This window comes from Calypte anna, chromosome 3 (genome assembly GCF_003957555.1).
Source record: "Calypte anna isolate BGI_N300 chromosome 3, bCalAnn1_v1.p, whole genome shotgun sequence".
NCBI lineage: Eukaryota > Metazoa > Chordata > Aves > Apodiformes > Trochilidae > Calypte > Calypte anna.
Window position 1 is genome coordinate 99,869,064 of NC_044246.1, and position 13,906 is coordinate 99,882,969.

Below are 13,906 nucleotides of genomic sequence, written 5' to 3' on the forward strand. Positions count from 1 at the left end.
AAATGGCACTTCTAGCCTGTGCTCTGGCACCTGGGTTTAGCAAGAAGAGATTTTTACTGGCTATCACTGGGCAAACTGGGGAAAAAGATGGATTCAAGGAAAAGATTATGCACTGAATTAAAGTCCTGTGCTTCTCTACTCCTTTAATGGAAACACTATGTCAGCAACATTATCGGTCTCCAACAGAGAATGAGGTGGCTGAAAACAAATGCATCAGCAGGCTGGGTTGCACTGGGAGAGCTGTGAGATTAGGATGGTGGATACTGTGATACCAGAGCAAAACATTTTCATTATCACTTCAGACAGAACACAACTGGGGTTGGAATCCCACTGTAATACTGTGGAATAGTACAACTCCTTGCTAAACTTCCCTGTTGGAAGAGTTGGCAAACCAATCCTGTGGTTTGCAGTCCTCAAAGCACTACAGAAGATACTGGGAGGGTTTGTGCACTGGTGAAAAGGATTTAGCAAGTATTGGCAGATGGCCTGAGCCTCTTTCTGACAGTTATGCTGCTGTTACATTTGCTGTGTAGCACTTGATCTTGAGCACCCTGTCTTCTGAATAAAACCATACTTGCAGCAGTGATGTAGAGCTTTGAAGAAAGGTTTGGAAGATTGCTAAGGAAATGGCCCATGTTGGTAGTGCAGTGGTTCTGAAAAGCCTTGGGTGCTGCCAAATTCAGCCTAGACTGTGAGCACCCAGCTTAAAAGACGTAGCTGAACTCTAACCTATGAAAAATAATGGTTGGAAGTAGTTCTGAAGCTTTCTTTAGATCAATTCCAAGTCTATTCTGTCTCTTTCATGCTGTATTATTTACAACTACTTGTTTTTATATTTCAGTCAAAAACTAAACCCAAGAGAGTAAAAGCAATTTACAACTGTGTAGCAGATAACCCAGATGAACTAACTTTTTCAGAGGGAGATATTATTGTAGTTGATGGTGAAGAAGATCAGGAGTGGTGGGTGAGTATATTGCATTTTCCAGCAACATACTTTGAAGGAAATAAAATCAGGAGGTTGACACTGACTTCAGAAAATCCCTTGCTGCATTTCTAAATAACAAGAAAATTTTAATCTCACAGGAATCTGAGAAATTTCTTTTGTTCAAAATCAAACTTCAGATAGTTTGCTTTTGCTTTTCTAGTTCTGGAAAAAACTCAAAACCCAAACCTTAGCGGGGTTCACAATATAAAGGCAACATGGTCTGTTTGATTCAGGAAATTCTTGGCAGGTGTCAGCAGTGAAGGAGTCTGCTACTGTTTTATCTTTCTTGAAAATACTGTGTGGTGAGACTCAGAAGACAGATTGTCCTAATTCTTCAGATGCCTGAGACTGAGAAATGGTCTATTTGAACTGGGAAACCATCTCAACTACTTATATTCCAGAGTCTCATCAGTTAAAGGGATGTTTTTGAAATTTGTTAAAATACTTGCCTTGCTCTGATTGTTAGCTAGCAAAAAATAGAACTTCAGCTTGCATCTAAATTGACAATAATGCTGTAGTAACACAAATAGATTCATAGAAAACCCCTGACTGATGAAGCTTGATCCATCCTTTTACCTCTCAGTGATTGTTAAGAGGGAAGTAGAAGCAATTTAACAAAGGTGGAAGATGGGCTGCCAGGCATGGATTAAACAGAATCTGGAAAAAAAAAAAAGTCTATAGCTGAGTAGCAGAGGCATCTTATCAGACTGAAATTTCTGGTAATGTTTCCCATTCACAAAAGTAAAAGACCAACACTGCAGAAAATAAAAGGGGCATCATACTACAGACAGGAAAGTCACTGGTATTAATTTTGGTGATACTGAAATGCCTTTTTGAGCTTAACTTGAAAAATATTTGGACTCTTTCAGATTGGTCATATTGATGGAGATCCCAGTCGGAAAGGAGCTTTCCCTGTATCATTTGTGCACTTTATTGTTGACTAAATTGCTACTGATCAATGGAGACATTTCTCATTTCCAGCAGTCACAGAAATAAGTTTTGCTCTGTTTCATTTCATCTACCTATCTACAGACACCTTGCCAGAACACTGCCCAAGTCCTAGGTACTGTAGCTTACTTTTTTATTGTCATCATTCTGATTTGGGGACTTTCAAAACTTTTTTCTATGTAGAAATTTCTCATGAGGAGTTGACACTTTAAAAAAAAACAACTCTTCCTGTATTTTTCAAGGTGAACTGAAAGGCTTTAACTATCAAAATCCATCTGTGGATGTGTGTGAACATCACAACATCATGAATGTTTTCAATCAATTCACTGTAATCTCCCTTTTGTAACATGACAATACCACTGTTCAGTGTTGCTTTCCCAGTCAAAGAAAATGTGTGCATCTAATAGGGCAGTGAATTTATTGAACTAGCATTGTCACTTGAAGTGTTGGAACCAAAACATGCAAGCTGCTGTGTAGTTCTAAATTGGACCCATTCAGCATCTTGCCATACTGGCTATCATCCACAGTGTCAACAATTACAGAAGAAGCTATTTTAATTGGGTGTCTTGGCCAGGTAAAAGTGAACTTTTATTTCAGTTTACCACAGGAGAAACTTCTTTCTTTCAGAATGGGTGTAGATATTTGCTTACCGTTACCTGAAGTATGTGTTAGTTGTTGAACTTTCTAGTTCTAATTTTGTGAGCTTGAGACTCTTCCATTTTTCTATGCTGCACGTGTGTAGAACCTGTTTTTTGAACGTTCTTTATGTATGTTACATCCATTTTGGTCATTTAATGTGACCACTGCTGGTGAACTGAACTATGGCAATATTAATGAGTTACTACGTTAACTCAAAGATACGAAAACTGCATTTCCTGAAATGTACTTAGCTGTGATGATGGATTGCAGAGCATTTCTTACATTTGTCTTGTTATAGTGTTTAGACTTTGTTTTTAAATTCTTGAACTTTCTTAAATCATCCAGCAATGTGTTCACAGAAGGAACATATTTGATGGAACACTTAGATAATTATCCTTGGTCAGTAAGATACCCGACACCTCACCAGTACACTACGTTATGTTCTGTTTCATAAAATTTGTGTGCCACTACATTGCAAACAGCAATAGTTTGCTAACTCACTCTGTATTTATATAATATACCCACATATATGGTAGCTACACTGTTGTTAAAATTTGTTTTACTAATATGTGAAGAAAGGCAAAGGCCATGGAGGGTTCCCAGTCAGTTGATGGAATACAAAACACCAATACAAATCTGGCCTCATTTTGATGTTTGTATATTGTGAAATTGTACCAGGTTTTGCTTATGCTACAGGAAAAAACTGATGGCATGGGGTAAGAAAAAAATCAATGTCTAGGTCACACTGGCTTTGATCACATTTTGTGAATATTGAATCTCTAGATTTATCAAGAGAACTTTGAATTTCTGACAAGTGGTGTTTAAATTGGCCGTTTCATCTTGAATGGAAGGGTGAATAGGCCACCACCAGGTATGCTGATTTGGAGAAAAATGACACTGTGTTAGTGCTGGAAGAGCAACACTGATCATCCCTTGTGTCACCTCTCCTCAATGGTACAGCCAGCTGAGGGCCTGGCAGGGGGGTGGGTGCACACCTAACCTTCATTTCCTAGAGGCTGTTGCTGCAGTATAAACAGGGAACAAACTGGAATGTTTCAAGATATTTTTGTTGTGAGATGAAGCAAATTAGTCTGTATTTTCAAAGTTCCCAGTAATATAGAGTAATAGTTTAGCACTAGTTTTACTCACTTACTGATACGTTCAGTTAGCAACACTATTTTGTATGTTTCTATCTAATTTGCCTTGAGTTCTGCTAGAAGAGGAATACACTTTAAAATGTCACAGCCCTGTTCACTTAGAAACCAGGAAACTTCTGGAACACAACTTAATAGTTGTGCAGACAGCTAAAACCTTGAGGACCAATAAAGAGCAGCTAAGCAAAATTTATCCCTAGATTTTCAATGTTTCTTGAAGTTTGCTCCTCTGGCAGAGAAAAAAATTAATTATAGAGCCTGTAGATATCTATTTATAATATAAAATTAAGAATTTTAAGTCCAAAATTTTGGCGTATTTCCTACAACTTTTCAAATCTGATTAAAATAATGATTCAGAAAAACCTGTTAATAGACAGACTATTAGGTTGCTGTGTTAACTGTTTAAAAAGGAGCAAGTGACACTTAAAATGCAGCTTAGAATGCTATGAGATGTATAATATTCAATTCCATTGTTTTTATTTTGTTTAGTTGCAGAGCAACTGTATATATTGTATAACCTAAAATCAACTCTTATTTTCAATGTCCTGGATGCAGTGATTTATAATTAGAGCATGATGAATAAATTTTACTCTTGTTAACCAGTCAAATGTCTGGAAAAATAAAACTACTTTTAAAATCATTTTGTCTACTTCTGTTACTCTGCATTGCTTAGGCAATATTCTTTTCAATGCCTAAAATTAGAAAAACAAACAAGTAGCACTTGAGCAAATAAAGGTTCTGAATTTTTAGCTGAATGTAGAAACTGTGCAGATGACACACCTAAAATTAAATCAGACATGTAGAGCACCAAATGGCTACCTGCTACCACTGCTCATGTTGGTTTGTTCCAGTATCTAGGTTAAGCAGAACTGAAGTCTATACAAAGAAATTGTTTTTCAGGCAAAGAGATAGAAGCAAGTGTCAGTTTTATTTTACATTTTTTACAGTATTGACATTAATATACAAAAGATGATTTAGGAAAAAAGAAAAAAGTTAAATATAAAATTCTCTTTTGTCCTGGAAACTGAAGCTGGAATAGTTTCTTCAAGTTGTGTTTGGGGAATGACAAAGTACCATGTGCAAGGTTGCACGGCTCTTCTTTGCTCATCACTTCTTTCCTAGATTTGTGTGTAACTACACCCAGCTCATGGTATCTATTGCAAAGGAGCCCCATTTCCTCCCAACACAAAGGCCTCTTGTACTACAGTCATGTGCTGCTGAAGAAAATCAGGACTTCTCTGACATTAAAACTGAATCAAAGGCTGTAGATAATACTTTGCAAATAGCTTGTGCTTGTTCCTGAAAAAAAACCAAATATGCACATCAGCACCTTCTAAAAAATTTCTGGACATCTCAAAGCTGAATGTGACCCTTATGATTGTTTTGGCAGAGCCATGCAATATGGAGTAGCACAAGTGAGATTTAATTTGATTTCTGTGGTCTGAGAGGACATATGGGAAGCTGTTTTAAATGAGCTCTTATGGAACAAGTCAGTTACCAGCTCTCATCATAGCATGACCCAAGTATTAATAAAGTTGGCTCATGTGTTGTCCCAGTGCTGCTAAGGGTGTGTGTTGTATCAGTATTGGCACAGTGAGTTCTGTGCTCAAGAAGGGATCACTGCCCATGCTTACAAATAATGCACGCTCTGTATTACCAGAATTGTTACTCAGTCCTGCCCTGCTCTGTCCAATCTTAGGAGGTTTTTGTCTTTGAAAATACAAATGGAGGATTGTCCTTAGCAGTTAGGATAGCACTCTTTAGACTGCAAAGAGCTTTTTCAAGCCAGTTTTAGGGAATGTAGGTATTTTTCCTCAAAGCTGATGAAATGCAGGGAGCAGGGCTTTTCTCCCCACCTGAGCCAGGGCACACTTAAACTCTTCTAATTGAGCAAACCTTCATCTGCCAAAAAGCCTTCACAAGGACCCTGGGTTTTACAATCTCCCTTTACAAACACAACACTGATGCCTAAATTAAATAATGCAAATGTGCACTCTTACCAAACTATTGCACTGATACACCCAGAGGCTGCATTCTTCAGAGGCTGCATCTGTTGTCTTCAAAGCCAGTAAACTTTTTCCTGCTCCCAGACCATCGTCGTAACAGACCATCCGTACAATTAAATAGAGAGCGTGCCTGTGTAACACATCCTGAAACCATGTGGAAAATAAAGGTTACTCAGGAACAGTGCAACAGCTGTTTCATTTTTCTACCTGTTTTGCTTTTCTCTCTTACAAAGAATACTTCAGATTTATTTACAGGGGGGATAAAAAAAAGTATTCCTTGGTAAAACTGTATTTTTTTAAGTGAGACTGTAGGCAAGATTTAAAAAAAATAAGTGGTGGTTTAACATACTTTTAGCTTTACTGTTTGCTTCTATTCTAGAATTGCATTAACATGTGGACTATGTTGCTGGCCATGCTACAGAAGCATGCATTTGTTTCTCACCTATCCTCACTTGCCTTTTCTGAGCAGGACAGGTGGCACAGAGTTCACTTATACCAAATTTTTACTTTTCCAGTATTTCTCCTGACAACCCCTTGAATCAGTTCTGTGAGGGAGACACACAAGAAACTGTTCCCAGAAGAGGGTATGGACAAGGTTAATTGCTTTGGGCAGGGGGTGAGAGAGGGTAGCCAGTGGCCTCTTGGGGAGGTGTAGTCTGGGAGAGTCCTTTCTCTACTACAGTTGCAGGGTTTAAGCACAGTCCCAACAGTTCTGATCTTGGTGATTCCAAAAGGCATTTGTTGATGTCATACAGTACAAGGTCTCTGCAGACCTATCCTATCTAGCTGGTAATATCCATCTGGTGGATTCCAGTCATACCCCCTCTAGGGTCCCCTAGCACCTCAGCAAAGCTCTTTTTCTGTTGGCAACATCAGCCACCTTGCCCCTATCAGTAGCTGAAGGGTCTACAGAATCATCCACTTAAACACAGAGCCTGTAAAAACAGACAGTGCACAGGATGCCTGCTATGAAACCCATGAGGCAGAGCCCTCTACAGAGCTCCCAAGGTCACCCTGCTGAAAACCATCTCCATCCCTGACATTCACTTGACCATCACTCACAATTATTCAAACCATCAACAAGAACCACCCCACACTGAAGGCAGCTGGAGCCAGCGTGGCACTTACTGGATCAGCTCTCCAGTGTCTGTAGGAAAGATGCCAAGGTTTCCCTACAAAACACTAACAGCTTTTTAGAATTACTTGCTTGGAATGTGCTACAGTGCCTGAGGATTATCATGAGAATGGGGAGGACAGAATTATTTACACAGTCCCCCTGTGAATTAATTCCCTTCCCTTCTTCCAGTCTTTATGCAGGAATTCCAGTTAAGAGAGAAATGAGAGCTGGTGAACAGCCAAGCTGTGCCACACCTCTGTGTGTGTGTGCATGTATCAGCTACAAATATGGGCAAATTAAAGCAAAGGAGGCCAATACTCCTGCATAACTTCTGTAAATAGTTCTTTTGTTTCCAGTAGTAGCATCCACAACAATGGAAATGCATCAGTAAATTATGTATCTCTGCATATTTCAGACATCAGAGGACTGGGAATGCTGTATGGGGAAAGGCTGCAAAAACTGGGTTTGTTCAGCCTTGAGAAGAGAGGGCTTAGGGGAGACATTATTACCAGTACAGAAAGGGTGACAATCAAGAAGATGGAGACTCCCTTTTTACAAGGAATCACATGGAAAAGACAAAGAGGTACTGGGTACAATATTCTGGGGATATTCCAGTTTTTCACCATGAGAACAATTACACATTGGACTAAACTCCCAAGGGAAGTGGTGGATTCCCCTACACTGGACACTTTTAAGACTCAGCTTGACAGGATGCTGGGCCACCTCATTTAAACTATATTTTTACCTAGAAAGGTTGGGCTAGATGATCCTTGAGATCCCTTCCAAGCTGGCATTCTGTGATAATGAAATATCATAATCATAATAATAAAATATTCACTGAAATCCATAAGAAAAACTTTGTATCCTGCAGCCAGTTCTCTTTTTGGCATCTGAAATAAACAGCTGCCTATACACCTGCAAAGGTATCTACAAATCACAGAACTCTCACCTCCCCCTCTCAAGTCATGAAAGGCTGAATTCTTTGTACAAATGCAGAGAAAACCTTTCATTCTGGAACTCTAAGAGCGAGGTGAGCTAACACACACCACACAGAAGTACAAATTAAATGTTAACAGTGACACAGATGGAAAAAGCCAGAATTTGGGAAACAAAATGCAATACAATGCCAGTGCAAGCTAGCTTAATCACAGCAGGCTTCATCAGTTTGGACATGCTTTCAGCCTGAAGCCAGAGAAATGATGGACAAAAGTTTTAAAGTACCCATTTGATCTTTATCAAAGTACAAAGGAATGTTAATATTTATTTAAGTAAATAATTTACATGTATCATAGTATACATTAAATGCTGTAACCCGTTTTCTTAACAAGAATTAAGAATTTAAGTGGACAGTAAAAACAGAACCCAAAAGAATTCAAAGTCTGAGTAACAACTACTCCAGTTCCTCCCAGGGATTAGAAACAAGTGTGTTATTTTCTCAAGGGGCCAAAGGGAACTTTTTTGGCTTTCTGCAGAGTATTCATCTACTGAGCAATGCAATTCACCATCTTCATATTCGAGGCTTTTATGAACAGGCATTGCTGGGCTGCTGATGGGTCATGACTTCATAAGGCCAAGTATTTATGGTATCCAGGGCTCTGAGGGCAACCAGAAGGAAACCACATGGCTGCAATACAAAGCTACACAAAGGCAGCTGTAGAGCCCTGGGAAAGAGACTGGATTTTTATTTTTAGCAAAAGAGCGACTTGAAGTGTGCTAAAGGGGAATAAACTACGTGTAGGGAATTAGACAACCAAAAAATATCCTTGATCAATAAAGTGTAATCATGAGGCTTTAATGCTGGACTGAACTAACACTCTTGGATGAGGAGTGCAAGGCTGGATCTTTAAAAAGGGAGACAATTCAGGTAGTTTTGAAAAAAAACATCCTTCTTTTTTCCCTCTCTACAGCAACACAATCAGGAAGGGCATTACTAACTCAGGCTGAAGAACCTATGTTCTCAGCCACCACAGTCATGCTGCTTTTCCACGTGAGAGAATGGCAGGACAGTCAGAGAGAAAGGAGATGTGTCCAGAGAGCATCAAGGCTTGCTTGCCTTTTGTCTGGTGCTCTGTCTCAAAAGGAACCTATTTTAGTCATGAATCCAACCAAGAAAATAGAGAGCCCCGAATGATACGACACGAAGCAGTGCTGCTGAGGGCCTTTTTGTTTATTTTATCTTTGCTTAAAGCCAGAAGTGACATCTTGGTCACACAGATCATCTATCAGAGAAATAAACAGAAGCACTTTTCAGCTCTCACCAATAAGACAGTTTGTTGTGAATCACTTACATACTGATCAGATGTTGAAACTTTAATGCCATATTTGGAAACTCCCATAATAAACTCCTCTTCACCTGGAACAAAAGGTAACTTTCCATCTTGCTTTGGAGGGAAACAAACAAAAGCCTTTAGCGCAGACATAAGAACATGAACTATGAAGATACACAATAGAAAATGTGTTTATGTGTCCACTGGATGAGCAACATCACTAACCCTGCTCATATCTTGCTGTGTGGAGTCCGACTGCCACTCCTGCACCCACTCCTGTCCCATCTCTTAACATTATGTGAAATACACTCAGAGGAGGCTCAGACTGGACATTAAGAAGCATTTCTTCACCAAGCCAGTAGTGAAATGCTGGGACAGGCCTCCTGGAGAGCTGTCAATGCCCCAAGCTTGTCATTGTCTAGGAAGCATTTGAATAATGCCCTTAAGAACATGCTTGAACTTGGTTAGCCCTGAACTGGGAAGGCAGTTGGACTCCATGATCGTTGTAGGTCACTTCCAAACATTTCAGTTGTTCAGTTCTATTCTTGTTCTATATGTTATGAGGTTACAGAGAGAAATTTATTGTCTCAGAGGGCAGTTTGGCCATGAGGTCAAATCAGATGTGATGAAAAATAATGCATGTTTTGTCATGCCACACTGACCCTGGGTGATTTATGTTCCATGCTAGCAGAAATCTTTTATTTGGCTGGAAAAATAGTTTTAGCATATATTCAGATACTTGAAATATCAAGTTGCTGTAAGATAAAGATACATTCTAGGCTTTTATAGGTATAACCATCAGCCACCTATGGAGAACAACCAGTTACAGCTTTCAGTAAAAGAACTAGTGCAAGCAACCAGTTTGGCAAAGATAATCCAAATATTCAGGTTCTTTGGTGACAGGTTCATAAGCAATTCAAACTTGACATTTTCCTCCATGGGAAAACTTGGAAATCCAGGAGATACTCTTTCCCAGATCCTAATCTTAACAGTGCTGAAGGCAATATAAAAACTTCCAGTTTTTATACTGGATACTTGTTCAGGGATTACTCATGCAAAGGGTCTTCACTCTGAGCCTGTCTATTCAGAAGGGCTTTTTAGCTGATCCTTTCCAGATTCTCAATAGGATGGAATTGAGTGGGACAGTTTTTGAGATTCATAGCTTAAAGTTTTTCAAAGTAAGCTTCTTTATTTTAAGGTCTGTATTCAAAGTCTAAAACTTACAGAGTCAGGTGTCAGATCACATGCTAATATGCAAGAAATACATCAAGCTTAAGATGTTCTGACGTTGGCATTCTTTTGTAACCCACTTACCTGTGCAACATCTATGTAATTTATCAAGTCCAACGGCCCTTCCAGACTTTTGCTCTCATTATATTTCAGTTTTTCAATGGCACCAATATATTTAACTCTGAATTCTGCACATGTATCAGAATTACTATTGCTTTGTCCTGCAACAAAATAAAACAAAGCAATTCCGAAGAATTCTAGAACAGTAATGCTGTTCTAATTGATATTACGGGACTAATCTATTAAATTCTGTAATTTTTGCAAATGCTCATCAAACACATAACCTTACCACAGTATATTAACTTAAAGAGAGGAATTGAGCTGTCCTGGGCTGATTCAGAACAGCCCTTGGTAAAGGCAGCATTTTTATATGAATCAGCATTTTATATGATACATTATTTGTATCATATAGTTTATACTAATTCAAATTTGGAGTTACCCACCCTGAATCAGAAAACATAGAAAAGCTGATTCTACTTTCATAAATGTATTTGTTTTGAATTAAATGCTTGGTCCAACAGTGATGTGCTGTGGTCTGGTAAGCAAGAACAAATAAAGTCTTACATCCACTATTTCAGTGCAGATGTTATAAAAGCAAGAAAAGGTACCAGATTTATGCTGTGAAAAGGACTGGTAATGAAACTAAGTTTTTCTTATTCAAACACTTTACTTTGAAAACAACAGACTTAATCCTAGATGAATCATGCATAGTAATTTGGAAGCCTAAATCACTCACAATTATTAAAAATATTAATTCTAATCTTGTCCATTTTCTGCTATCAGAACACACATGAGCTTAATTCTGCTCCACATAATGTGCTCAAACTCTGGTTACATACCTGAACTCTTTGTGGAGTCTGTATCTAGACTGGCCACAGTACTAGACCTGGAAAGTCCCCCAAGACTGGAATCTACAGACTAAGAAATAAATTGGTGTCATCAGGAAATTACTGAGAACATATTAACAATTCACTTTTAGATGCTCTGCCTCAACTCTTTTTGTAATAAATTGTGTTTATGTTTTAGTTACTTAACCAGCACTGCAAAATGGAGAGAACACCACCATCTATTTGTTTCCTGAAGTTATCTTTCTGTCTCACTGTAAATTATACTGACTCAAATTCAGCAGGAACCCTTGAGAAGTCCACAAATATTTTGAAAGGGGAAATAAAAGAAAAAGAGACAATGAACCTTAAGGTTATGTCCAGACTTTTCTGGTACTGCAATCATAACTTGAAGAAATTGACAGCTACACACTTGTCACTGGTGTCTGAAACACAGCAGTGCAAGAGGAGTGAAATAGCACTTTGGAAAATCCAAATAATCAACTGATCATTCCAAAACCTAGCAAACAAAATGGACACATTATTCAAAATGAAGAATAGGTTTTTTTAAATACCAAATAACCAACTGGTAAAAAAAAATCATTCTTAGAACACAGGCACTTTCTTAAAGACAGTATTTATCAGTACAGTGTATGTACTATTATTTTCCTCCAAACCTTACTGTGTGCTGCCAGAAACTCTTGTGTTTGTGGGGTTAACTCCAGAAGCAAGTAAGTAGACATCTGGGACAACAGCTGTATAATGGATTGGGGTTTTAACTCTCTTAACACAATCTGAGGCATAGTGAAAGTTCTCCTCGTGGAACATGGCAGTTTATGGAAATCTCATCCTACCATAGGTGCAAGTGAGCCACTGAACTCTCACCTCCTAGCAAACAGAAGGGTTTCCATAGGAAGAGTACATCCCAAATTCAGCTTACCTTGCTTTTAGTGCTGATTTCACTGCTTTGTGAGCTGCTGCTGCTGTGTCGTTTTTTTCCTTTTCTAAACATTTTTTCATAATTGATTCAAGGAAGATCTTCTGGGCAAGAAAAATAAAAATTAATGCTGTCATATCATCAAAGGAAGGAGTTCCTGGCAAACACCAGAGTGATTGTGTCCAAAGTGGACAAAATCTGGAAACTTGTAAAGGACTCTGAAAATGGAAGTAGGAACTATCCTCTGGTACTCTTCATATGTAACTGGGGAAAGCCCTTCAAGCTCTCTGCTAAAATTTCTCTCTCCTGAATCATCAAAAAAAATGCTGCTACACCTCATTTACAGACTGTTGCAAAGGCCAGTTTCTGATACATAGGAAGGTATAGATTTAGAAACAAATATTTCCACTTAAAAATGTTAGATGATTTTTATTTGTAACTACAATCTATATGACCTACAAAGTGCACCCAGTGCAACTCCTTCTCCAAAGGTTATGCTCCAACTAAAAAAAATAATAAATCTACAAACCAAACTCTACTGATTGTAATACTTCTAGGAGCAGCCCTTACTACTTAACATGTTCCTGAAAGTTAAAGCAAGAAGCATGTTACATTGACTGCTTTAGAACTGAGTTGCTGGGAGTTCTGAGGATACTCCAGTAGCCTTTTTCCTGGATCTGCCCTACTGCTTCCATTGCCTCATTTAACATTTGGCCGGACAGTGTTGAGGAACAGGATGCTGGCTCCCTGTCAGGGAGTGCTGAAACCCTATTTCTCAGCTTCAGAGAATATTTTCATTACAAAGCTTCAGAACTTTCGAGCAACTGGAAGCGAGAGGACAAAGGAGGAGGGCAGCCTATGGAAAATAGCTCACGCTGCAGAAAATAATGGAATATGCCGAAGGAGGAGCTTGGACCTCCGATGCAGTGCTGGATTACAGTCTCCAGATTGCTGCTGTGTTTGTCATTAAGCCAACACTTGATCCCCGGCTGACCAAAAGCCCCTCTGACGGGCAAGTGGTGCTGCAAGGAATCGTGGCACCCAGCACCCCCCCGGGCTCCTTCCAGCCCCGCACGGAGCCCGCAGCCCCCGCTGCCGCTGCCGGAACGGCCGCGAGTTCGCTGCTTCAGACGGCAGCGCCTGAGGAAGGCACAACTTCAAACGCACCGCTTGACAAGCTGTGAAGCTTCACATTAGATGATAAAAGAGCCCTCAGCGCCTCCTGACTTAGCACAAGCATTCTCTGCCGTACATCCTTCCCACCGGGGCCGCAGGAAGGGCCGAGTCCCGCCTGGCTCCGGGCTCCGCCGAGGCACGGAGAGGCCGGGCAGGGCAGCACCGCGCCCCGCCTTCCACTTTCTCCTTCCCGTTTTTACCTCCAACCCCGGATGAGTCTGACAAATGATGAAAGGGCACACCCGCTCCTGCAGAACGGAGCTGGGGCGCGGCCCCTGTTAGCAGCAGGCGGCGGCTGAGTTCCCTCCCCGGCGAGGACCCCTCTGCAGCTCCCTGCCCTCACCCTCCACGCTCCGGGAGCCGCTTCGCCTCAGCCCCTTCCCCAGCGCCGCTGCCGGGACCTGCACCACCCCCGACCCAGCTGTGGCCCCAGCTGCGGCCTCTCCCGCTCCCCGCCCGCCCCTCACCTCCGCCTGCCGCCGCGCGCACTCTCCGCTTCCGGGCGGTTCCGCTGCAGGCGCATGCTCGGCCCGAAGGCGGCGGGGAGGGAGCGGAAGGCGGGC

The 13,906-nt window shown here is 40.4% G+C and overlaps 2 protein-coding genes across 8 annotated transcripts in view; one reads left to right on the forward strand and one right to left on the reverse strand.

Moving 5' to 3' along the window:
- The window catches only part of ASAP2 (ArfGAP with SH3 domain, ankyrin repeat and PH domain 2), an 85,764-nt gene extending 81,858 nt beyond the window's left edge, over nucleotides 1-3,906 (forward strand). Inside the window, exons 27-28 of the mRNA XM_030447807.1 lie at nucleotides 842-964; nucleotides 1,855-3,906. Coding sequence (XP_030303667.1) covers nucleotides 842-964; nucleotides 1,855-1,929 — 198 coding nt within the window. The 3' untranslated portion in view covers nucleotides 1,930-3,906. The remainder of the gene's footprint in view (nucleotides 1-841; nucleotides 965-1,854) is intronic.
- A 728-nt stretch (nucleotides 3,907-4,634) lies between these two features.
- Nucleotides 4,635-13,892, reverse strand: ITGB1BP1 (integrin subunit beta 1 binding protein 1). 7 transcript variants are annotated; one of them, XM_030448623.1, is made up of 7 exons: nucleotides 13,811-13,892; nucleotides 12,171-12,271; nucleotides 11,246-11,324; nucleotides 10,431-10,567; nucleotides 9,138-9,230; nucleotides 5,727-5,876; nucleotides 4,635-5,025 (listed from the first exon to the last, which is right to left on the reverse strand). In XM_030448623.1, exons 2-7 carry the CDS (start codon nucleotides 12,240-12,242, stop codon nucleotides 4,954-4,956), a joined length of 603 nt encoding a protein of 200 aa, XP_030304483.1. In that variant the 5' UTR covers nucleotides 12,243-12,271; nucleotides 13,811-13,892; the 3' UTR covers nucleotides 4,635-4,953. The 7 variants fall into 7 exon arrangements, with proteins under 7 accessions (XP_030304483.1, XP_030304485.1, XP_030304484.1 ...); XM_030448625.1 differs by having other exon boundaries at nucleotides 12,171-12,268; nucleotides 13,811-13,891; XM_030448624.1 differs by lacking the exon at nucleotides 13,811-13,892 and adding an exon at nucleotides 13,544-13,643.
- Nucleotides 13,893-13,906: the final 14 nt, after the last annotated feature.